At 41.9% G+C, this 27,078-nt stretch overlaps 1 protein-coding gene across 1 annotated transcript in view; it reads right to left on the bottom strand.

Moving 5' to 3' along the window:
* Positions 1-27,078, bottom strand: part of LOC127575107 (adhesion G protein-coupled receptor B3-like) — a 609,306-nt gene that overhangs the window by 221,816 nt on the left and 360,412 nt on the right. Inside the window, 2 exon segments of the mRNA XM_052024767.1 lie at positions 11,178-11,253; positions 11,693-11,839. Of these exon segments, the coding sequence (XP_051880727.1) occupies positions 11,178-11,253; positions 11,693-11,839 (223 nt within the window).

Here is a 27,078-nt window from a genome sequence, read left to right as displayed (position 1 = left end):
TAGAACTCCAGTCAGAGTTACACCCCTCCACCACTACCCTCCATCTTCTATGGGCAATTTGGAATCCAATCTACCAAGTCACTGTGTATCCCATATACCTTAGTCTTCTGGATCAGTCAAAATCATGAGATACCTTGTCGAAAGATTTACTAATTGCAGCATCCGTAAACTTTACTAAATACAACATCCACTGCCCTACCCTCATCAATCTCCTTCATCACCTCCTCAAAAAACACAATCAAGTTTGTAAAATATGACCTCCTCCACACAAAGCCATGCTGACTATTACTAATCAATCTATGCTTTTCCAGGTATGAGTAGATCCTAAACCTAAGAATCTTCTCCAATAATTTCCCTACCACTATGTAAGGCTCACTGAACTGTAACTTCCTGGTCTGTCTCTATTTCCCTTCTTAAACAAAGGAACAACATTGGCAATTCTCCAGTTACCTGGGACCTCGCCTGTGACTAAAGAGGAATCAAAGATCACTGACAAGGTCCCAGAAACCTTCTCCTTACCTCTCTCAATAACCTGGGATAGATCCCAGTGGGTCCTGGAGACTTAAGCACCTTAATATTATTCAAAGGACCCAACACCTCCTCCTTCTTGATATCAACATGTCCTAGAATATCAGCATACCCCTCAATGATCTCACTATCCTTCTCCTAAATACTGATGTGAAGTACTCATTTAGTATCTCACCCACTTCCTCTGGCTCCGGACATACATTCCCTCCTTTGTCTTTCAGTGATCCTACCCTCTACCTAGTTACCCTTTTGCTTTTAATGTATCTATAAAATGCCTTGTGATTCTCCATAATCCTACTCGCCAAAGACATTTCATGACCACCTTTAGTCCTCTTGATTCCCTGTTTAAGTTCTTTCCTGCTTCCTTTTTATTTCTCAAGGGTTCTGTCCAATTTCAGTCTTCGAAACATTACATATGCTTCCTTTTCCTTTTTGACTAAATTTAAATATTGTCACCCAAGGTTCCTGAACCTTACCATCCTTGTCTTTCTTCCTCACAGGAACATGCTGGTCCTGAACTCTAACCAGCTGGCCCTTAAATGGCTTCCACATGTCAGATGTGGATTTATCCAGTAATAGCTGCCCCCAATCTACTTTCCCCAGCTCCTGCCAAATACTGTTGTGATTAGCCTTCCCCCAGTTTAACACTTTCCCCCAAGGTCCAGGCTTATCCTTATCCATAACTCTTAAAACTTACGGAGTTATGATCACCATTCCCAAAATGCTCTCCCATTGAATTTCTGATCACTTGGCCAATACAAGGTCATCTTGGAACACAAGTATGGTCCCTTCCCTGGTTGGACTATCTACATACTGTTTTAAGAAACCCATCAGGATACACCAAACAAATTCTGCCCCATCTAAGAGTCTGCCACCTAAACCCTGGAATGCTGACTTGCCAGTCCTGCCTTTCTTTCAACCAAGTTTCTGCAATGGTCACAACATCGCAGTTCCATGCACTAATCCAGCCTCTAAATTCATCTGCCTTACCCATAGTACTCCTCACATTGAAATAGATACATTTCAGCCATTCAACCTCACTGTGTTCATTAACCTGGCCCTGTCTGTCCTTCCTTTCAGACTTACTTGACCTTAAGTACTTCTTACTTTCCTGACATCACAGAGAGTTATAATATGAATTCCCATACACATTACAATTAATATACAATGGAATAATGTGAGTTTAGTGTCAATCCTGGATAAGATAACAATTGAAGCAGCTTCATAGCTTGGTGACAGCACTTTTGCCTCCAGGATTAGAAACTCATGGGTTCAAGCCCCTCTCTTAATTCAGGTCAGCACATCTGAGGGAGTGCACCATCTGAGGTGCTGGCTTTCACAGGAGGTGTTAATCTGAGTTTCTGTCTTGCTCTCTCTAAATAAAAATAAAAGATCCAATGCCCCTAATCTGAATAAGAGCAGATATATCCTGCCTCAATATTTTCCCTAACCAGCATCATTAAACTAGATTATCTGATCATTACCACATGTTGCCTAATCCACTGAGCATTTCCAGTTTTCTCAGTTTATATATCAGACCACAATTACATGGAATCATCGAATCATAGAGAGATAAAGCACAAAACAGGCCCTTCATTCCACCAAGTCTACGCTGGCAGGCACGATAGTGTAGCAGTTAGCGTAACGCTATTACAGCGCCAGAGACCCGGGTTCAATTCCAGCCACTGTCTGTAAGGAGTTTGTATGTTTATCCGGTATCTGCATGGGTTTCCTCTGGGTGCTCCGGTTTCCTCCCACATTCCAAAGATGTTCGGGTTAGGAAGTTGTGGGCATACTATGTTGGCGCTGGAAATGTGGCGACACTTGTGGGCTGCCCCCAGAACATTAAATGCAAAAGATGCATTTCACTGTGTGTTTCAATGTACATGTGACTAATAAAGATATCTTATCTTTACACTAATCCTAGTAACCCATTTTATTCGTCCCACATTCCCATCAATGCCCTGCAGATACTACAACTCATCTACACACTAGAGGCAAGTTATAGGGTGATAGAGTCATACTACATCATTGCCTGAAATGTACCCTTGGACACTTGAAAAGCACTGGATCAGTGAAAGTTTTTTTCAAGTTAGATGTCTATGCGTAAGGGACGAATATAAAAAATCCAGCTGTGCACTTCCTCACTGTAAGAATGCAAAATTCAGAGAACACCCATGACAAAGCATCTCAAACTACTTTTGGTTCCTGCTGAAGTCTTTCTGGGAAGTATTGTTGCCTGGAGCTGTGCTTAATGTGCAGGAAGAGAAATGCAGAGCAGAGCTGCTGCTCTTGAGTTGGTTGAACAAGCAATTCCCATTAGCCCAAAGTAACCACTAGCTATCACATTCTCAGTTACAAATGACCTTAAACTGCAATGGGGGAGGGGAGGGGTGAATGACAAAGAGAAATGGTGCTCCTGTAGCAAACTGGAAGGCTTGCAGAACTGAGACTGGTGTTGAGAACAGTTCATGCTTTGTGGATCTTCACAAGCCATTATTCAAAAGCAAACAAACCATTTTCACTGAGCAGATGAAAATAAAACAAAACATATGCTGAAAATGCAGAGCTGGTAGTTACCATCTGAAACAGTAATATGGGTCTCCATATCAGACAGTCATTCAGAGTTCAGATGAAGGGTCTCAACCCGAAATGTCGATTGTCTATTTACCTTCACAGATGCTGCCTGACCCACTGAGTTCCTCCAGCTTTTAGTGCATTGCTCCAGAGTCATTCACCAGTACTACAAAAGGTCTCATTCCAATGATTCACTAACCCTCCTCTTAAATTCTAACTAATCTGTAACCTGCCAAGTTGTTCCCTCCTGTCCTAACAAACTTTGGGAGAATTGGTTGTAGTCAAGGATTGGGATGGGTTGCAAAGGACTCAGAGTTTCCTAGTGGAAAGACCTGAATACAGTGACACTCCCTGGCAATGTTTGGGACTAAAGGTGAAGAGGACCAAAGGTTACTCTTACCATACAAGGTTATTAAGGGAATCAGAGATGTTTGGCTAGTGCAGGGAGGTGACACTGACATAAGAGCTCAGTAAGACCTTATGGAATGGTGCAGCAGGCATGAGGGACTGAATAGTCCACACCTGCCTCTATTTCTAAAGCTCTTATTTCTGGATCACTCCTTTTAGGTACTGGCTGCATGTCCTTTGTTGTGGCCCAACTTTTTACCTGGGATACCAGAGTCTGAAGCTTGAGGATCAGCGTCTTGGTTTATAGGTGCATTGCCAGGGAGCGTCTGCCACCATCCGAGGCACAGACACATGGCTTGACACATTATCTATTAGTTTGCTAGAATCTTTCTGTGATCAGTAGGTAATGCAGGACATTAACTAGCTTTACAGGTGATGATAATAAAGGTAAGAAACGAATCGTCATTGAATACTCAAAAGATATTTTTTTAAATTTTGGCCATACGTGCCTTACATTAGACCATGGCCTCAACAAAGGGCTTGCAGGAATAATTCAGACCTTCCTGGTGGAATTGACTGCAAGCACAACATCAACTTATCAACCTAGAATCAAAATAGAACCTACAGTTTATTTCCAGATTGTTCCGTTTCTAATGGATGGGCCCAGCTGTGTTCAAAGCCCCAGAGAATCAATGGAACAATACAGCAAAACCATGAAGGTGGGGGAAGGAAGGGGGAACTGTATGTCGTCTGAAATATTTGACTGCAATGTGGAAAAGCACTGAGATAGAATTATACAGTGCAGTCGAAATAAAGAAAGCATTTGTTTAATCATAAGAAATTCATGTGCCCACTGTTTTATCAAAGGCATTAGTCAATATAAAGAGATTTGCATGTGAATTGGTCAATATATTTCTTGCTGATGATGCCTTCTGAGCAGAGTATTATTGAAAGATGATCAATAATTAGGGAAAGAGACATCATTGCACAAAAAACAGTTAAACTTCATCTAATTGTATCAGAAAGAGTGCTTAATGATCACCACTTAAAATTCAATTATATTCATCACTTAAGGATTAGTTTGTTTATTATTTTACATTAATACAAATAGCTTCAAACTGCTGCTACCTCCTCTAATTAAATGAGCCAGGAATATCATAAAAACCCAAGCATGTATGTGAGGCTGTCAATAAATTTGTGTAAAGGCTCCGGGAAGAATACAAGTAATCAGAGTACCTACCTGAACCACCAGCTAGCAAAGTGCCTTTCTCTAAAGAGTACTGAGCAGGCAGTGTACTCCTGACTGAGTAATTAGGATGCCTTCTTAACTTTATGCAAGACTTCATGGAACTAATACTTTGTAAAATCATAATTATTACAGCACTGGAGGGTTCCATTGGGCCCATCAAGTTTATGCTGGCTCCTAGAAGACCTCTCTCCTCAGTCCTGTTCACTTTTGTCAAACTCCTCCAAGTTACTCTCTCTCAAGGGCCTATCCAATTCTCCATTGAAAGCCTTGATTGACTGTTTCCACCAAACCCTACAGGCAATGGGTTCCAGATCTTCAGCACTTCATGCAGAAAAGGCTTTGCTTAGATTCCACCCCCCCCCATATCTTTTGCCAATGACTATCAACCTGTCCCCCCTGTACCATCCACTGACAGGAACAGCTTCTCTCAATTCTCTGACCCTGAACACTCATGACCTGCACAACACTATCAAATCTACTCTCAACCTTTCTTGCTCCAAGGAGCCCATTCCAGTCTAAGCCTGGAACAGGTGTGGTAGTATAGCGGTTAGTGTAATGCTATTACAGTGCCAGCGACCCGGGTTCAATTCCGGCCACTGTCTGTAAGGAGTTTGTACGTTCTCTCCATGACTGTGTGGGTTTCCTCCGGGTGCTCCGGTTTCCTCCCACATTCCAAAGACATATGGGTTAGGAAGTTGTGGGCATGCTATGTTGGCGCCGGAAGTACGGCGACACTTGTGGGCTGCCCCCAGAACACTTTACGCAAAAGATGCATTTCACTGTGTGTTTTGATGTACATGTGACTAATAAAGAAATCTTATCTTAATTCAGTATAAACATTGGTGAATTGGACTGATTGAAGGATTGGGAAATCTCCTGCATAATATGGAGTAATTAAAACACCCAGAAGTGGAGTACTATAATGCAAGCAGTCACCCGAGCAATACAAAATCTTTATGGTAGTGGGGCAAATCTTCCCTGCTGACATCAGCAAGTAGAAGTCCTAGCTTCCAGAGCTGGTGTTGGTCTAAATCAGCAGTGGCATGTGTGCTCTGCCACCTTTGCTGCCACTTGCCTCTTGGCTGATTGATTGCTGAGAGAGTTCAATCGAGCAGCATGAACTTTCAGAAGATCCATCTCTCAGGATGGAACATCCACCCTTGAGCCTCTGCTTTGTTAAACCAAGCACTCACTGAGATATCAGCTGGGGGCAGAGAGAAAGGGAAGAAAATATCTATTTATTATTTATAAAGTTAATTTTACTGATATTGGTTGATTTTAGTGTGTAGATCTGCCTTTTCAGCCATTTAAATATACTTTTTAAAATGTAATGAATTTTAAAAATAAAGAACAGAAAATGCAGGAAAAACTCAGCAGGTCTATGGAAAGAGAAACACCTTAGATCCATGATCTTTCATCAGATGTCAAAGTTGTTCGGTGGCTGTACAAAGCTAATGAGACAAATTTTCCATGCCAAGGTCACAATGGCAAAGCTAAGTCTGAAAGGTGGGCTCTCAGGGAAGTCTGCACCCAGGACCCACTGGAATACACTGGAAGACACTTGGGAACTTTGGGACAATGGAAAATTTACTCCAAAATTGGAAGAAAATTGAATAGCTGACCAAAACAATCTGCACAATATTGTGAGGTAATTAAACAACCCATATAAAGACAAATGAGTAATTGGTGTCGCAAACTTAAAGGATTATGAAAATACCCGGCTAGACATTATGTGTTAATTAAAAAAGCTAGCTAAACAACAGGGGATAACTAGAGTAACAACAGAGTAATTAGGGGGCCTTCCACACCAAGAGAATATTGAGAATAATAAATTGAACAATGTGGAGTAATGAGCATCTGCCTAAACAATATTGTATAATTACAGTAACTACATTAGCAATAGGGACAAATTAGAGATTCAACTTATAAAATGAATAAATAGAGAATCAATCTGAAATCTGCTGATTATGTTGATTCTCTTAATGTTATATACAACACAAATAGAGGCCATTCAGCACATTTCACCTGTTCCGGTAAAGAAAGATTCACCTAACCTAATCCTACCTTCAAACACTAGGTCCATAGCCCTTCAGGTCATGAATCTCTAAATCCACATCCAAATACAGTTTCAAAGTGATGAGGGTCTCTATCACTCTTTCAGGCAGTGTGTTTCAGATCCCCACCCACACTCTGGGTGAAAATATTTCCCTCAATTTCCCCCTAATCGTTCTGCACCATTTACTTAAATTTATGCCCAACCCCTGCTCATTTTGACCCCCCAGTTAAGGGCAGGGAAGCACATTAATTTACTCCATCCAGGCCTCATACAATTTTATGGTTCTCAGTTAAATTTCCACCCATCCTCTTCTGTTCCAAAGAAAATAACTGCTACCTATTCAAAAGCAAAAAACAGCAGATGCTGGAAATCTGAAGTACAAACAGAAAATGCAGGAAATACCCAGCAGGTTAGGCAGCATCTGTGCTGTGTATTCCCAATGTTAAGAACACAGAACATAGAACTGTACAGCACAAAACAGGCCATTCAGCCCACAATGTTGTGCCAACATAGCTATTCCCTCCTACCTACAGAATGTCCATATCCCTCTATTTTCCTCTCATTCATGTGCCCATCAAAGCCCCTCTTAAAAGCCCACAATGAATTTGCCTCCAGCACCCTGTCAGGCAATGCATTCCAGGGATCCACCACTCCCTCAGTAAAAAACATACCCCTCATGTCTGTTCTGAACCTACCCCCTCTCACCTTAAATGCATGCCCTCTGGTACTGGATTAATAATGGGAAAAAGATATTGCTTGTCCACCCTATCTATGCCCCTCATAATTTTATACACTTCCAACAGATCACCCCTCAGCCTCCGCCGCTCCAGAGAAAAGAGCCCAAGTTTGTCCAGCCTCTCCTGATAGCACATGCCCTCTAATTGCAGGCAGCATCCTAGTAAACCTCCTCTGCACCCTCTCTAAAGCTTCGACATCCTTCCTATAGTGAGGTGACCAGAATTGCACGCAATACTCTAAATGAGGCCTAATCAGAGTTCTATACAGATGCATCATAACTTCTTGACTCCTATACTCAATAAACGATTCATAAATGCAAGCATTCCATAAGCCTTCTTAACCACCCTGTCTACCTGTGTAGCCACTTTCAATGAGTCATGGGCTCGCACCCCAAGGTCTCTCTGCTCTTTAACACTGTTAAGGGTCTTGCCCTTAAGAGTGTACAGCCTCTTGACATTAGTCCCACCAAGGTGCAACACCTCACGTTTATCTGGGTTGAACTCCATCTGCCATTTCTCTGCCCACATCTGCAGCTGATCTATATCACGCTGTATCCGTCGCCAGTCTTCCACACTATTCACAATTCCACCAATCTTGGTATCGTCTGCAAACTTACTAACCCATCCAACAACATACTCATCCAGGTCATTTATGTACATCACAAACAGCAGAGATCCCAGCACAGATTCCTGTGGAACACCACTACTCACAGGCCTCTAGCCCGAATAAGTCCCTTCAATCACCACCCTTGGTCTTCTATGGGCAAGCCAGTTCTGGATCCACACAACCAATTCTCCACTGACCCCATGCATTCAAACGTTCTTGATTAACCGATCATGTGGGACCTTGTCGAATGCCTTACTGAAGTCCATATAGATGACATCCACAGCTCTACCTTCATCAATCTCTCTCATCACCCTGTCAAAAAACTCAGTCAGGTTAGTAAGAGACGACATGCCCCGCATAAAGCCATGTTGGTTTTCCCTAATCAAGCCATTGGATTCCAGATGCTCGTATATCCTACCTCGAAGAATTTTCTCCAGCAATTTCTCTACAACTGACGTGAGACTCACCAGTCTATAGTTCCCTAGATCTTCCCTTGTTCCTTTCTTAAATAGAGGAACAACATTAGCCACTCGCCAGTCATCCAGGACTCACCCTTGGTCAAAGAGGACACAAAGATGCTGGTCAAGGCCCCAGCAATTTCCTTTCTCGCCTCCCTCAGTGACCTGGGGTATATCCCACCAGGCCCTGGGGACTAATCCACCGTAATACTGTTTAGGAGACCTAACACTACTTCTTCCTTGACCTCTAAATGCCCTAACATGTTTCCGCTCTCAGTTCCAATTTCTGCATCCTGCATGTCCCTTTCCTGGGTAAATACTGAAGAGAAATACTCATTCAGAACCTCTCCCACATCCTCTGCATCCAAACATAAATTCCCTTCTTATCCTTAAGTGGTCCTACCCTTTCCCTCGTTATCCTCTTATTCCTGATGTAGTTTTAGAATGCCTTTGGATTCTCCTTAATCCTACTTGCTAAGGACTTTTCATGGCTCCTCCTGGCTTTCCTAATTCCTTTCCTGAGTTCATTTCTAGCTTCTCTGTAGTCCTAACCTCCGAAGTTCTGCATACCTGTCCTTTTTCTTCTTGACTAAGTTCATTACTTCTCTGGACATCCAAGGTTCCCTTATTTTCCTATTCATGTCCTTCCTTCTTATCGGGACGTACCTATCCTGTACCCTGTGTATTTAATCCTTAAACACTTTCCATATGCTTGACGTGGATTTGCCAGCAAAAAGGTGTTCCCTGTTTACTCTACCTAGTTCCTGCCCTATGCCTTCATAATTAGCCCTGCTCCAATTTAAAACCCTCCCGCTAGCCCCATACCTATCCTTATCTATAGCTATCCTGAAAGTTAATGAGCTGTGGTCACCATTCCCCAGTTGCTCACCCACTGATAGGTGAGTCACCTGGCCAAGCTCATTACCCAACACCAGGTCCAGAATAGCCACTCCCCTTGTTGGACTGTCAACATATTGATTTAGGAACCCCTCCTGGATACACCTAACAAATTCTGCCCCATCTCACCCCCTTGCACTAAAAAGGTCCCATTTATATCAGGGAAGTTGAAGTCTCCCATGACCACAACGCTGTAAGTTTTATACATTTCCCTAATCTGTTTGCATATCCATTCCTCAATGTCCTGGTAGCTATTGGGAGGTCTATAGTACACCCCCAAGAGAGTGATTGCACCCTTCCGATTCCTGAATTCTACCCATATAGACTCTGGATCCGAGCCCTCCATTATGTATCCCCGGAGTGCAGCTGATATCTCTAATTAATATCGCAACTCCTCCCCCTCTTACTCTCTATTCTTCCTAAAACTTTGAAACCCTGGTACATTGATCACCCATTCCTGTCCCTCCCTCAACCAAGTCTCTGTAATGGCCACAACATCATGGTTCCATGTACTGATCCATGCTCTCAGTTCATCACTCTTGCCCATAATACTCCAAGCATTAAAGTACAAACACCTCAAACCATTCGTCCCATCACATCTGTTATCAGGAATCTGCCTAATACTACATTCCCTCACATTAGCCCTCCTGCCCGTTCCCTCACTTACTGACCAGTTTTTCCGGTTCCCATCCCCCTGAGAAGCTAGTTTAAATCTTCCCCAGAAGCATTAACAAATCTCCCTGCCAGGATATTGGTTCCCCTCCAGTTCAGGTGCAACCTGTCCCTCTTGTACAAGTCACTCCTTCCCCAGAAAAGGTTCCAATGATCCAAGAACTTGAAACCCTACCCCCGGCACCATCTCCCCAGCTACTCATTTGTCTATGCTATCATCCTGTTCTTTCCTTCACTAGCTCCTGGCACCGTAAGTAATCCGGAGATTACGACCTTAGAGGTCCTGCTCTTCAGCCTCCTTCCTAACTCCCTATACTCATTTTGCAGGGCCTCTGCACCCCTCTTGCCTATGTTATTAGTACCATGACCTCTGGCTGCTCATCCTCCCCCTTAAGAACATTCTGCGACCGTTCTGAGACATCAAGGACCCTAACACCTGGGGGGCAACACACCATCCTGGCGTCTCTTCAGCAGCCACAGAATCTCCTGTCTGTCCCGCTAATTATGGAGTCCCCTATGACTATCACTCTGCCTGACTTCGCCCTTCCCTTATGAGCCTCAGAGCCGACCACAGTGCTACTGGCCTGGCTGCTGTTGCCTTGCCCAGATAGGTCATCCCCCTCAGCAGTATCCAAAGGGGTATACTTGTTGTTGAGAGGTATGGCCACAGGGGGACCCTGCACTGACGTCTTTTTCCCCCTACCTCTCTCGATAAAAGAATATCATACAAAGGTCACTATAAATTAAATAAGTCACAGTGCGGAAGGATAGACGCATTTGTAACGGAATTCATAACATCTGTGGGAAATGTTTGTACAAGCAGACTACTTAAATTATTGGTCTGGGTTAATGGCCTTGTCCTAAGTTAAATGCATAACAAGAATTCACTTAAAGTAAAATTTAAGATGCCTTGTTTAATCGTTTAAAATCAAAGGACATCCCAGACATTTTCAGTGTAAGTCAGCAGAAACAGGGAAAACCAACACAAAGGAAACCTGTATAAACAATGGCAACTCAGAATGATAAACAACAAAAGTCTGAGTCTTACCTTGGGGAGGGCAAAATAAGTCCCAAGTTTTTGTAAAATATCGTGCCAAGTACAAAAACAGAAGATTCGTCCAAATCTGAAAAATAAAGAAATCATAGGATCATTCAATATTCAAGTAGGCCATTCAGCCCATCATACTCTTTCAATGGCTTTCTAAAAGATCCCACTGTCCTTTCACGTCCCCATAGCCCTTAGAACTTTTCTCCTGGATATGTTCATCTAACTTCATTTAGAATATATTTTCAGAATTTGTCAGCTTTGTTAAATATTATTTCATATCAGCAAGGGTTTGGGTTTGTGCTGAAGGGCCTTGCAATGCCTTTCTTAGGATTCACAAAAATCATGGAACAAAATTGCATATACTGGAGACAATGACATTAAAAACAGTGGAAAACCACTCCCGCACCATCCCTCTTCATAGTATGCCATTTTATCAAGCTCACCTATACCTATAAGGTACATTGATAATTATATGTGCAAAGAAGTGCAAACAATTCCAGAAACGACAACTTCACCTGGTGACGAGGGTATAAATATATCTTTTGGAATTATAATTTTGTCTTCAGAGTTTCTTGCCCAGTCAACCATTCCCTTCCTGCCTTTCATGGGGAAGTTGATATCAGTCAGGACGGATGCTGCAGGCAGCTTGTGAATGCTAGCCACTGAAAGAGAACCACAAATAATTGATTTGTTTTTCATTAAACCTGCAAACTCAAAACTGAGTATTTTTCATTTTCTTTGAATATCCACATGCTTGTTATTCAATAATCACTTCCACTGTTGTCACTTAATTATGCATAGTGATAGGAGTGGATCTGCAAACTACTTGTATCCTCAGGAGATTCAGGAAACATCAGAATATTAGCAGGAGTAGGCAACATCAGCCCCTGAACCTCCTTTGCTGTTCAAATCATGGCTAATCTTTCCTTTAGTTTTCCACGTGATTCTCAGATCCCTTGATTTCATTGGTATCCAAAAATCATCCAATTCCAAGAAGTGAAGTTACACAGGTGTCTGAGAAAGAGAATTCTAAGTAAATGAATTCCTCCACATCTCTGTCTGAAATGGCTGACTCATTATCTGAGACACTGACCCTTAGGCTCTGATTCTGTGATTTTAAGTCTGAAATTGCCTCCTTGAAGGGTGGGTTAGTAAGTTTATTGATGACACGAAGGTTGGTGGTGTTGTGGATGGTGTAGAAGGTTGCTGTAGATTACAACAGGACATTGATAGGATGCAGAGCTGGGCTGAGATGTGGCAGATGGAGTTCAACCCGGAAAAGTGTGAAGTGACACACTTTGGAAGATCAAATTTGAAGGTAGAATACAAGATTAATGGCAGGACTCCTAACAGTGTGGAGGATCAGAGGGATCTTGGGGTCTACATCCATAGATCCCTCAAGGTTGCTGTGCAGGTCGATAGGGTTGTTAAGAAGGCATATGGTGTGTTGGCCTTCATTAGTCAGGGTAATGAGTTCAAGAACCATGAGGTAATGTTGCAGCTCTATAGAACTCTGGTTAGACCACACTTGGAGTTTTATGTTCAGTTCTGGTCACTCATTATAGGAAGGATGTGGAAGCTTTGGAGAAGGTGCAGAGGAAATTTACCAGGATGCTGTCTGGGCTGGAGAGCATGTCTTATGATGATAGGTTGAGCGAGCTAGGGATTTTCTCTTTGGAGAGAAGGAGGATGAGAGGTGACTTGATAGAGGTGTACAAGAAGATAAAAGGCATAGATCTAGTGGACAGTCAGAGACTTTTTCCCAGGGCGAAAATGACTAACACAAGGGGGCATAATTTTAAGATGATTGGAGGAAGGTATAAAGGGGATGTCGGAGGTAAGTCTTTATACAGAGAGAGTGGTGGGCGCATGGAACGCACTGCCAGCAGAGGTTGTGGAGGCAGATACATTAGGGACATTTAAGAGACTCTTAGATAGCCACATGAATGATAGAGAAATGGAGGGCTATGTGGGAGGGAAGGGTTTAGATAGATCTTAGAGCAGGATAAAATGTTGGCACAACATTGTGGGCTGACGGGCCTGTACTGTGCTGTAGTGTTCTATGTTCTATGAACCTTTCTGGCTGCTCCTTTAAAGTGTTCCATAAAACCTACCTCCTTGACCAAGCTTTTGATCATTTATATCTTCTTGTGAACCACTTTTATTTTGCCAAAGATGCAGCTTGTGTTTTGAGGAGGAAAGTGAAAGTGGGGACGAGGATACAATAAGTCACTTGATAGCAGATTATCCCCACAAAAAAATACAGGAATGGAGATGTGTTTGGGCCTGCTTTGAGACCAAAACTAATGAGGGAGTGGGAGCTGTGCCAGAAGCGGCAGGCCCAGGCTCTTCCCAAAACTGGGCCTTTTAATAATCAATGCAAACCACATAGATTCATAGAGTAATACAGCACAGAAACAGGTCTTCGGTCCATCATGTCCATGCTGACCATCAAGTACCTGTCTACCCTGGGGAAGTGTTTCCTACTTTCTACCCTATCTCTGTCTCTCATAATTTTGTATACATCTAAGAGATCCCTCCTCAGCCTTCTCTGCTCCAAGGAAAACAAACTCAACCTATCCAGTCCCTCCTCATAACAGAAACACTCCATCCCAGGCAACATCCCATTGAATCTCCTGTGCACCCTCTCCAGTGCCATCACATCCTTCTGTGTGGTGACCAGAACTGTACACAGTACAGTCCTAAACAATGTTTCATAAAGCATTCCCTGCTTTTATATTATATGCTTTTGTCTAATGAAGGCAAGTATCCAACATGTCTTCTCTGCCACCTTATCTACCTGTGCTACCACTATCAGGGATCTTTGGACTTGTACACCAAGGTCCACACAAGAGATTCTGCAGATGCTGGAATCTGGAGCAACACACACAAAATGCTGGAGGAACTCAGTGGGTCAGGCAGCATCGATGGAGGGAAATAAACAGTCGATGTTTCGGGTTGAGACCCTTCATCAGGGTTCTTCAATATTCCCTAAGGCCCTCCGTTATGACCTCCCCTTATTCGTCCTCTAAAGTGTATCACCTCACTGTTATGAGGATCAAATTCAATCCACCATTGCTCAGCCCCCTTTACCAAATGATCAGTATCACTGCTAACAACACCACCAATTTTCATGTCATCTATGTACTTAACCTTAGGAAATAATGTTTATATCATGTTCCATATGTGGCATCTCCAAAGGGGTTTGTCTGACTGAGATGCTCAGGTAAACTCTAAAGGCTGGTGACAGAGGGATGGTTAGGGTAAAATAGCTGGGGTGGGGGTCCAAAGGCAACCCAGATCGGGGCAGTGTATAACACGTAAATCAGTCATGCACTACAGAACGTAACAACATCGTCATGAGTATGTATGATGAAAGCAGGCTGGTAGAACAGAATAAAGTACACACCCTTGCTTTGAAGCTCTAGATCCTGTAGATATTTTGGTTAGAACTTACTAGTGCAGTGAGTATAACTCAAAGTCCACATCAGTTATGTTACACTAGCTGCTGAGAACCTAATGGAACCATTTCTACATCCTTTGGCTCCACAGAAGGAGAAATAAAAATAAAACTTATGATGTCATGATTTCACCACGGTCCCGCTGAAAGTCACTGGTTGTGCTCTTGTGGAATTCTACAATACCCAGTTTTCCCACGGACTTGCCGAGGCCCAGAAGACAGGTATGGGGTCTGTCCCTGAATTGCCAAATTGATCCAGAGTTGCTGTCAGGCATTACCCGACTCTGGGAGCGATCTTACAATGGGTGTGCAGCTAGCACAGAGCTAGAACTGGTCCATGTGCCACTGGGAAGGGTCAAACATGAGTTATCAATTATCTTTGTCATCCTATTTCTCCTAGCTTCACATTTGGATTGTTTTTTGTAAACAAGAAGTATTTGGTGAAACTTCCAGTGGTGCCTCTGCCAATAGATGGCCAAACTGCAAGGAAATAGCACTTCCTTAAATGTAGCTGACTCTCATACTTATTTCAAGCCTGGGGCCTGAGCCCCACTTATCCCCTCTCTTTCGAAGTGTCACAGGCTGCTTCTTCTGTACAGACTGCTTAGTTGTATGCTCCATGCTACATTGGACATTTTAGCACTTGTTTTATTTCTGTTATAAATGTGTCATGTCAAGCAGTTTCTAGCCCTTTGAGTCTGAAGAAGAATTAATTGAGTCACAAGAGTATCTTTCTGAATAAAGGAGATTGATTCCAGCAAGAGAGGCAGTAGATGTAACAGATTTAACATTCATTGGCATCACTTTTATAACTTCAGCACATGATCAAGTGTTTTCAGATTTGTTGATGCTATGTGTCTATGTCGAACTTGCTGCAGCCCCAGTCTGGTAGCTGTCCTTCGGACATTCTTGGTGGTGGACACTGAAATTTCCCATCGGGAGCTTATTCTGTGTCTTTGCTACTTACAGTGCTTGTTCCAAGTGTTGTTCAACAAAGAGGAGCACAGAGGGAAGACAGTGGCACTAATCAAGACCCCAATCAATCCTTGTCCATATTTGACCTGATGCCATGAGACTCCATGTGGTTACTGAGGACTTTCAGGGTTGCTCCTTCCTGTCTACATACCCCCTCTGTATGGGTCTGTGTTACCCCCTCTGGTGGGTCTGTCCTGCTTGTGAGATAGGACATACTAGGGATTGTGATGGATGAGTCTGCCACATAAGCTCTGATTTTGAGAGCGCGATTATGTCAGGCTGTAGTTTGATTAGTCTCTGGGACTGCTCTCCCAATTTAGACACCAGTCCCCAGATGTTTGTGTGGATCACTGGGGTGGGAATAACTTTGCCATGTCTGAACTTAGTGTTTACATCAATGCCTTGTTGGAGATCTCAAACAGGAGCCCAACATGTCTGCAACCCAGTCACATCCAGGTTCAACAGAAGCAAACCACCACATGAAAAGTTAATGTTCACTTAAATATTATAATGAAGCTGAGAGCCTTGTCTATAAGTAAAGTTTTCATAGCATACCCAGTCCATGCTGGATTTTATGCTCCACTAGAGCCTCATCTTATCTTTGTTCAATTTAATTTATCATCTTAACTTTCTACTCCCTCCCCTTCACCCGCTAAATACACTACTTTGTCTGTTAATAGCCATCTGCTGAGTTTGATTATTTTATGTGTCCGTCCCTCTGTATATCCAAGACACTTTGGACCTTCACCTTTTCTGGCATTTCACCTTCCAGCAAAGACTTCTGTCTTTTTACACCAAAGTAGATGGTCCCACATTTGCCTGCATTGAAACCCATATGCTACAGTTATTCTCATTTGCATAATGAATGAACACCACTATAATTTAAAGGTTCCATCCACACTATTTACTATCTTATCTTTGTTGCTTTCTATCTTATCATCTCCCTTTTTTTATAAATTCCCATCATCTACATCATTAACAGATTCTGTGAAAGGGTATGGCCCCAATCTAGGTCTTTGTGGCACATCATTGTGTGATATCCTGCTAATTTCAGTACTTTCCCATTATCCCTATGCTTTGTCCCCTGCTCTTCAACCAATTTCTGAACTAGCTCAATCAATTCCATAAATGCTAACTAATAATCTCTTGTGTATTTTGTCAATCACCTCCTGAAAATTTCAACCATGCTCATTAGATGTGACCTATCCTTTACAGATCCACATCATCTCTCTTAGAACAATAGCAGGTTTTCAATCTGCTGAGACAGTTAAGTGATTAGCTGGTATCAGCATTCTTAAAGTTTGATGTAGCATGGGCAATATTCCAATCCAAGGGATGGTTTGTGTATCCAAAAAAATTGCAAGTTTTTGATAGAGTATCTACAATATTTTTAATTCCCTTTCCTAAATTCCTGGAATGGAAATAATTTGTTTTGGGGATTTGTTCCTCCCTTGGTGCTATTGTCTTCTTAATTACTGTTATTTTGTCCCTGATACAACATTAATTTCCTTGGGATATCTGGAATATAATCATCTTCTTTGAATGGAAACAACAATTCAAAATGCCTGTTCTTTCCCTATTTTTAATTACACATCAATATTACATTTTTAAGGAAACCATATTGCTCCTGGTGATCTTTTTCCTAAGATGGTAAAAAAAATTATCTTGAAAGTTTCTTTTTAGATTTCCTCTCTTTGTAGCTCTAATCATCTGCTTCACTATTTGTATCTTATTCACTAGGATCTGTGCTAGTCTTTTTATGGTCTCTGTTTTCTTTTTATGTTGTTCCTTTCCTCTTCAGTGACCCACAACTGTTTTGCACTTACATACTATGATGAGGAGGTCCATTTGGTTCATGGCAGTTCCCAGCAGTCCCACTTCCCCTCTCCTTATTCTTCTGTAGCCCTGCAACTTATTCAGTGAGAGGGGAAAGGTGTCCGGGGCAAGTTTTGTTTTACACAGAGAGTGGTGGGTGCCTGGAATACACTGCCAGGGCTAGCGGTGGAGGCAGGTATGATAAAGGCATTCAAGAGGCTCTGAGATAGGCACATGAATATGCAGAGAATGGAGGGAGATGGATCACGTGCAGGCAAACGGGATTAGTGTAATTAGGCATCATTAGCTTAATTAGTTCAGCACAATGTCATGGGCTGAAGGGCCGGTTCCTGTGCTGTACTGTTCTATGTTATTTCCAGACGCCCATAAATTCCTCTGATTCCACTTACCTAAGCCAGGAGAAGATGACAGTAACTAATTAATTTACCAGCATGTCTTTGGGATATGAGTGGAGACTACTGCACCACCATTTTTATCAGCAGTTGGGGATCCTTCGTTGTACAACATGGACTATTATTACATTAAGTTGCTTTATTGAGCCCTCCCCATCAAAACCATGGTGTTTTTACCCATTTTTCATTGAAGGATAGATGGAGGCCCTGACATTCTACTCCCTCCAGCATCCTGCCTGCCACTGGTTCAGGGCATAAACCTAACCAGACCTCAGCAGATGAGGCTCTGGGATGAAAACTTCCTGAGTTCCACAACGCTGAGCTAGGATGGTTTTCTCCTCACCCACCAGTCCCCCACCAACCCACAAATGACCTCAGCCTTGAGTTAAAGCCAGGGTTGATAAGAAGCAATCTCAATGAAACAGGGAAGGCCAAATCTTCTTGGGCCCAGTCTGCTGCCAAACTCACCTTTTCCTGACAGAGAGGGACGAATTAATTTAACCTTCACCTGACAGGGGTCTGGAGAGGCAGAGGGAGGAGAAGGCCTTAGGAAGCCTATCCCAAGGTCCCAACTTCAACTGGCTACCAAAGGCTATTTAACTGTTTTAAAATGATTCCTATTGTCAAGAGATTTAAAACTATTCAGAAACATTTAAAAACTATTCAAAACGATGTAAAAAAACCCAAAAAAACAAATTTATGAAAAAGTCATTAAAAATCATTAAAAAAAGCCCAGGGCCATTGTTCACACACCGGACCTCTCTGGTGTGTGAAGCTGATAGCTGGATGTGGATTATATACAGACCATCTCTCCAGCACATTAGTGCTTTAACCCCTGGTCAGTGATAAGTCCAGTGGCGTAGCAGGAAGGCGAGCATGACGGGAACTCATCCCTAGCTTAGCTCAGACTTCTATCTATCATTATACACCCTTGGACGTCTGAGACATGCTGAGCCATCCACAGTTAAAAGGCAGTGGCTGCCAGCTATTGGTTAGCTTGATTGACCTAGAGGACCCTGAGGGGCAGATGCTGTGGACTAAAGAGAGTCAAATAACGGTGAGGATCAGACAGAACAATGGAGTAAAGACCAAAGGTTAGATCAGCCAAAGCTGTATTGAATGGCTGAGCAGGTTTGAGGGGCCAAATGGTCTTCTCTTGCTCCTAATTTGTATTGCATACAAACAGAAATGTATAAAATTGTGATGAGCTTCACTCCATTTGTACTATAGGTCAAATAAAGAACAATGCTGATGATGTATGGCACAGGCAACCACACCCAACATTTCAGGAACAGCTTCTTCCCCTCCGCCATCAGATTTCTGAATGGTCCATGAACCCTCGTTATTCAATTTTTGCACTACTTATTTGTTTTTGTAGCTTATAGTAATTTTTATGTCTTGCACTGTGTTACTGCCACAAAACAACACATTTCACGAAATATGTCAGTGATAATATACCAGATTGACTCTGATTCTTCTGCAAATTCTATAGTAGTGGTAGTGAAGTGAACCTGTCTGACTTGGTTGATTTCTTTTGAGGTGACAATATTGGAGAAGGAGCAGATTATGATGGGGAGGAATGGAGAGAATGCAATAGTTTGTGGATAAGCCTAGATTAAAAATGCCCTAGCTCTGTTCCAGCTAACATTGGATAATGTAATTTGCCTATTTGACCAATTTTTGAAGAGAAAATAGAGGCTTCTGTGCACTTACACAAAAGCGGAGAGAGCGGTTAGATCCATTAACAGGTGAGATTGAAACTTCGGGCCTTTTGTCTGATTGATGTATCCTCAATGGCTTGATGGAGGGCACATGGACACATGGTAAGACTCCTATTAAATCAAGCCTCTCTTAATGTAGTCACATCTGGTAGCTCTTCATAGAAAAGCTCCCGGTAAGTGCTGAGTCGTGATGTCTGCCACTAAACATGGTAAATGGAGCCTGATGTGCCAGATTGAAAAGAGCAGGACCTACTCAATTATTCCACTCAAAACACTTTTCATATGCCTTCAACAAATTTTTATCCTTCACCAGAACAACTTGTTTTCCTCCACCAATTTATATTTTTCAAAAAAGTGGAAAATTTTAATAGGATCACCTCTGTGTTTCCTCTTCTCCAATGAAAGAAAGAACAAAAGAACATAATAAACAGGAGCAGGAGTCAGCAATTTGGCCTCTTCAGCCAGTTCTTCCATTCCGCAAGATCATGGCTGATCTTTTACCTCACACACTATTTGCCTGCCCTCTCTTCATATCCCCTGATTCCTTAAATATCCAGAAATCTATTGACCTCTGTTTGAATGAATTCAATGAATGAGCCTCCACAGCATCTGCATCCCAGGGTAGAGAATTCCAAAGATTTACCACTCTCTGAGTGAAGAAATTCTCCTCATTTCAGTCCTAAATAGTCTACACCTTATTTTGTGACTATATTTCCTAGTTTTAGACTCCTTAGCCTGGGATACCTTCTCTCCGTGTTTACCTTGTTGAGCCCTCTAAGAATTTTGTACATTTCAAAGAGATTACCTCTCAATATTCTAAACTCTGGAGGATAGAGGCTCAACTCTCTCAACCTATCCTCAACTTTGACTGATTTTGTGGAGTACTTTGAAGAAGCGAGTTGTTGATAATGAGGAAATGAGTCAAATTTCTAGAAGGCATGTCATAAGACACTACCATGGCTCAAGGGCCTGAATTATATGGAGAGGTTTGGGTAGGCTAGGACTTGACTCCTTGGAATGTAGGAGATTGAGGGGTGACCTTACAGAGGTGTATAACATCATGAGGGGTATAGGTAGGGTGAACACAGATAGTCTTTTTCCCAGTGAAGGGCAACTAAAAACGAGATGAAAGATTTAATAGGGACCTGAGGGGCAACTTCTTCACACAGAGGGCAGTGCGTATATGGAATGAGTTGTCAGAGAACATGATTCAGGCAGGTACAATAACAACATTTGAAAGACATTTGATAAGTACATGTATAGGAATGGTTTAGAGGGATATGGGCCAAATGCAGGCAAATGGGACTAGTTCATTGGGCACCATGTTCGGCATGGATGAATTGGGCCAAAGGACCTGTTTTCATGCTGCATTACTCTTCTGTCTATACCTCGCACTGCCTTGGTGAACCAGTCAGCCTAATCAAAGACCCCACCCACCTGGGTCATTCTCTCTTCTCTCCTCTCCCATCAGGTAGAAGATACAGGAGCCTGAGGGCACATACCACCAGGCACAAGGACAGCTTCTATCCCATGGTGATAAGACTATTGAACAGTTCCCTCATACAATGAGATGGACTCTTGACCTCACAATCTACCTTGTTTGACCTTGCACATCACTGTCTATCTGCAATGCACTTCCCTGTAGCTGTGACACTTTACTCTGTATAGTTATTGATTTTACCCTGAACTACCCTCAATGCACTGTGTAATGAATTGATCTGTACAAATGGTACGCAAGACAAGTTTTTCACTGTACCTTGGTACAAGTGACAATAATAAACAATACCTATACCAATAACTCTGTGACTCTAAAGGTCATTGAGGAAAACAAAACTGATTGTGTAGGAGGTAACATATTGGTATAGATAGAAGTTTTGCTGGTAACAGGAAATAAGAGAATAGGCATAAAAGGGTCTTTTACTAATTGGCAAGATGTAATGAGTCATGTGGTGTGCCAAAAGAGTTGATGCTGGGATCTCAGCTTTTTACAATTGATATAAAAGACTTGGGTGAAGGCACCAAAGATATGATTGCTAAATTTGTTGATAACAAAAAAAAAAGGTAATTGTGAGAGAACATAAGAGGTCCAGAAAGGGATATGATAGATTAAACTCAATACTTGGAATCATCTTAGTTGCCCCACTCCAAATTGTCTCAACACCAATAACATCATTTGTCTAAGTTAATTAGTTAATACTCTAATAATGATTGAACATTGACTTAATAGCAATCATAATATGATTAAGATCCACCTTGCATTTGACAGAGAGTAACACCCAAAATTATACAAAGTTTCTAGATGATTTGCAGATCCTGTTGATGACTAAAACAACAGATCAATGGGTGATGTTAAAAACAGAAATAAACATGATGCAGAGCCAGTTTACACCCTCCCTCCCAAGGGCCAATTAACTAAAGCTGAAACTTATAGAATTAAAGACAAATTATTGGTTAGGAAATTGTCTGAGCAGCAGGAAGTAGTAGAGATAATGGGAAGGTATTTGAGTTGGCAATTTGTGACCAGTGATGTCCCACAGGCATTTGTGCTTGGACTGTATTTATTAATGACCAATGTAGGGATAGAGAGCACATACTAAGACTGCCAACAACACAATGATAAATGGCACTACATGCAGGGTAGATGGAAGTAGAACTTCACGAAGACATGCCAATAGATTGGGAATGGGCAAGACTGTGGAAAATAGATTTCAACACTGGCAAACAAGATATTTTCAATTTAGAACTTCATAACAGTGCAAATTCATTTACATATATTGTACATAAAAATAATCAAACAGGGTTATGAAAGCTTGTTTTTACACCTATAAATCTTACATTTAATTTATTTGTTAATGGGATGTGGGCAAAGTCAGCATTCATTGCCCAACTCTAGTTGCCCTCTATGTTGAATGGCTTACTCTGCCATTGTGGAGCTCAGTAAAGAGTCACATTGGTAGGGTTGGCATCAGATATAGGCCAGACTACTATAGATAGTGCATTTTTCCCTGGAGAATATCTGGGGCACAAGAGGGCAGTAGTTATGCTACACAAGCAATACTTCAGAGGAAGGAGACCTTAGAGGGAGTGCAGTATATGGTTATTTAGAATTGCACATGCCTTCTAAGGGTTAAATTATTGAAAGTAATATTTTATTTCCCTGAATTTAGGTTAATTTGATCAATATTTTCAAAATATTTTGTGATAAAGTAGGTTATGATAAACTATTTCTGCACATTGAAGAGTCCTAAACTGGGGATTTGCATAGAAAGTATAGTCAGGTATTTATGCAGTGATGTTAGGGAGGCTTCTACATGCAGAGTAAAAAAAATCAGAACATTCCTGTGCTACTGACACTTGTCAGGTCAATTGTTGATTTTAAGACTGGGGCTGATAGATGACTGATTTTACAGGTGGAGGTCAGGTTATAAAGATTCAGTCCACAGATCAGCCTTGACCGTAATGAAAGTTTAAACAGGCCTGTGAAGCTGAATGGCCTCTTCCCTTTCGATGTCCTTGTGTTCAAGCAGGTTTCTGATCTGATGCAGCAAAATTACAATGCCTTCCCTTTCTCCTCTATCCCTCTGAAAAGGAAACTATTCTTTCTAAATGGAACACTAATGGGTTCAGAGATTTACCTATTGTTACCCCCAATTTCCAGGTCAGCCTGTATACAATATTCCATTTAATAAATACCCAGCCCCTTTCATTCGTTGCTGCCAACAACTATTTTACATTTGTTAACACTAAAGCACAATCACCAGCTAATGGTTCAAGTGCCCAAAATTCTTGGGAGATGCTTTTATTCCAAGTTATTATGTTTATACATATTCCAGTACAAATGTCACATCTCAGATAGCAGGCATTAAAATTTCTGCGTCACATCAGTTAAAAGAAGTATGACATTTGATGACAGTAAACCAGACATTTCTTCTGATCTCTAATTAACCTCAAGATGTGCTTAAAATCCATTAATCTCTAATTGACCTCAATAATGCATAGAAATGAAACCCCCGGCCATAAAGCAATATATCAGGTTTCATAGAATTGTCCCTTAGTGGAAGAATTGTTCAGTCTTGGTCTAATAGTGTGTTTGGCAATGCATGACACATGCTAATGTACATTATTTATGGAAAAGACAAGGATGATCCATGGTGGAACCTCATTCTTAACTCCTTTCAAATTTGAAAGGTTTCCATTAATGCGCACTCTCTTAGATTAGGTCCCCTTTTTAAAATCCTTACCTTTACTTCCTATTCCAGGCCTCCTTGTTATTTAAAAACAATGTGAAACCTACCAAAAATCCAAGCAGGGTTACACATAGGATAAGTCGAAATTCACGGCAATTCTGGCACATTTTCCTGATAACTTCAGTCAGACCACAGCTGAGGTTTTTCAGCACCTGACCTTCTCCACAAGTTTCTTGGTGCCTGGTTGGGATAGAAGCTTCATTCACCTCCAACAATATCAAGCAACAGGGAGGGGTTTGTCTTAGAACCCCCAAACTTGTTCCAAACCACTGTCAGGCAGAGCAATGATAAATTCTATGTATTTTCTCCAATATTCCACCCATGCTTTCACTGTCTATATCAATGGTGCTGAGGTGGAGATGGTTGAGAGCTTCAAATTCATAGGTGAAATTATAACCAACAATTTGTCTTGGTTCAGCTACGTGGATGCTATGGTCAAAAAAGCACACCAATGCATCTACTTCCTCAGAAGACTAAGGAAATCTGGCATGTCCCCAATGACTCTTACCAATTTTTACAGATGCACCATAGAAAGCATCCTATCCAGGTGTATCACACCTTGGTATGGCAACTGCTGTGCCCAAGACTGCTAGAAAATGCAGAGAGATATAAACATGGCCCAGTCCATCATGCAAACCATTGACTCCGTCAACACTTCCTGCTGCTTCGGGAAAGCAGCTAACATAATCAAGGATCTCTCCCACCCCAGTCATTCTCTCTTCTTCCCTCTCTCGTTGGGCAGAAGATACAAAAGCACAAGAGCACGAACCAGTAGACTCATGGGCAGCTTCTAACCCACTGTTATCAGACTCTTGAATGGACTTCTCATATGCTAAAAGATGAACTCTTGAACTGTTGATATCCCAATCTTCCTCATCGTGGCCCTTGCACTTAATTTGTCAACCTGCACTGCACTTTCTCTGTAACTGCAACACTATATTCTGCATTCTGTTTTCTTTTTACTACTTTGATGTAATTATGTATGGCTTGATCTGTTTGGATGGCATGCAAAATAATAGCTTTTTACTATATCTTGGTATACGTGACAATAATACACCAATACCTCTTTCTCCTTTCAGATGCTCACTAAAATTAACTTCTTTGGCCAAGCTTTAGGGCACTGGTCAAAACTGATCAAACCTTCTGCTGAAAAGCTGACATGTTGACTTGGATCTGTTGGCTGTTAACTGCTTAACTGGGTAGAGTCTCAGGACACCCAGGCATAGGCTGATGCCCAACCTACTGCTTCAGCTACAAGCTAATCCCACAGCACCTGATCCACACTGAAGGACTCCTTGCAGGTGTTCACTGGGAAATGCAGACTTCCTTAAGTTTCCCAGCTCTCTGGCTGGGAAGTGTGCCTGAGTAACGTGAAGCAAATTCAAAAAGAAGCCCCAAAAGTAAATGAGGCACCTGTTTTTTGAACCTGTTATTCTCCCTTTGGAAAGGAAGCAGGATCAGTTTTGATGACAGCATTATCTAGAAGAACAGAAGCTTTATGTTTAATGTAAGATCACTCAGTCTGTTTTTGAGGAAGTCAGGGAGAAATCAGCAGAGTGGGTTTTGCCTTACTGAACTTTGGCTTTTCTCTTTGTTTTCTTTTTGCTTTTCCCAGGGATTACGTGGCTCTGGAGGCTGGGAGAATGGCAGTGTTTAAACATGATGATCTGGCCATCATGGTATGGGGCATACTCGATGGATTAACTGATCTTTTCCAGACATTGTCATTGCATTTCAATGAGTTGAGGTGAAAGGGATCTCTAAGGCTGATTATAACATGTGCCACCTCATCACATTCCTGCTAAATGCTGCCTTGATGACCTCCCCTCCCCTCCATCCTTTATTCCATGGTCCACTGCCCTCTCCTACTGGATTCCTTCTTCTTCAGCCCTTTGCCTCTTCTACCTATCACCTCTCAGTTTATTACATCTTCCCCCCCTCCCCCACCTACCTACCTTACCCCTCTCACCTGAACTCACCTATCACCTTCCTGCCTGTGCTCCTCACCCTCCCCCCCACCTTCTTATTCTGGCTTCTGCCCTCTTCCTTTCCAGTCCTAATGAAGGGTCTTGGCCCGAAACATTGACTGTTTATTTCCCTCCTTAGATGCTGCCTGACCTGCTGAGTTCCTCCAGCACTTCTTGTCTATTGCTCCAGATTCCAGCATCTGCAAAATTTCTTGAGTCTCCTACCTAATTGAATTACCCTCTCCTGCTTCCTGAATGATTTCCTACCCTAAGGAACAACCAAGTTAATTCAAGTAGTGGTACAAAGCAGCAAACATGGAAGAATGGACTGACAAGAACATTGAGGCATGATCTTGACTAGAGAAGTGGGTTTGTCTGTGGTACTAGAAGAGTAAATTGTGGTATAATTGATCCATGATTCCATGCTTTGAGTTCACTGCATTCGTTGCTGCTATAAACCACACTTCCCAAAGGACCACTTGTTCGACAGAAACGCTTGATGGGTAAGGCAGGATAAAGGAAGCTGACAGCTGATCTTGAAACTTAAAGTCATGCTTTGGCAGAAATGCAAATCCAAGTATGAAGAGTGAACAGATTTAAGATTATTGTTTAAACAAAGAAGCTAGCTGGTAAAGTCTACATGGAAATGAATTAGCTGATTGCACAGTTTGGTCCAGGAATCATAGGATCTCCAATTTTTCAACTCCAAATGTTTAGTAACATTTTGCCAGAAGAAAAATATTAATCATTTTGCCAAGAGTTGTGCTTTAGAAGTAGAACAACTGTGTGGTTTCTGAACTGCACACATAGCAGAGAGTTTTTAGTCCTATTATGTGTAAGTGGTTGATTTTCCGAAGACACTCAATCTCCTTCTAGAATGCCAGATACTCCTACTGCTCACATCTCCCTACAGACAAAGAAACATTGGAACTTGCTCTAATATGATGTTCTTCATTTTCCAGACACAGCAAATGACTAGTTGAAGCACTGTCACAATAGTAATGCAGCACTTACAGCTGATACATAAAAAAAAGGCATTAAAGATAGAAGCTCCAAGACCAGCAGTGTTCCACAAGTATAAATCATAAAGAGCAAGGAAAATGTCAAACAGCTGAATGCTATCCCTTCAGAGGCTTCTCAATTTTGCAAGATATCTTAATTAGTCACATGTACACCGAAACACACAGTGAAATGCATCTTTTGCGTAGGGTGTTCTGGGGGCAGCCTGCAAGTGTCGCCACGCTTCCGGCGCCAACATAGCATGCCCACAACTTCCTAACCTGTACATCTTTGGAATGTGGGA

Source organism: Pristis pectinata, chromosome 10, assembly GCF_009764475.1.
Source record: "Pristis pectinata isolate sPriPec2 chromosome 10, sPriPec2.1.pri, whole genome shotgun sequence".
Lineage (NCBI taxonomy): Eukaryota > Metazoa > Chordata > Chondrichthyes > Rhinopristiformes > Pristidae > Pristis > Pristis pectinata.
This window is presented reverse-complemented; position numbering and strand designations above follow the sequence as displayed.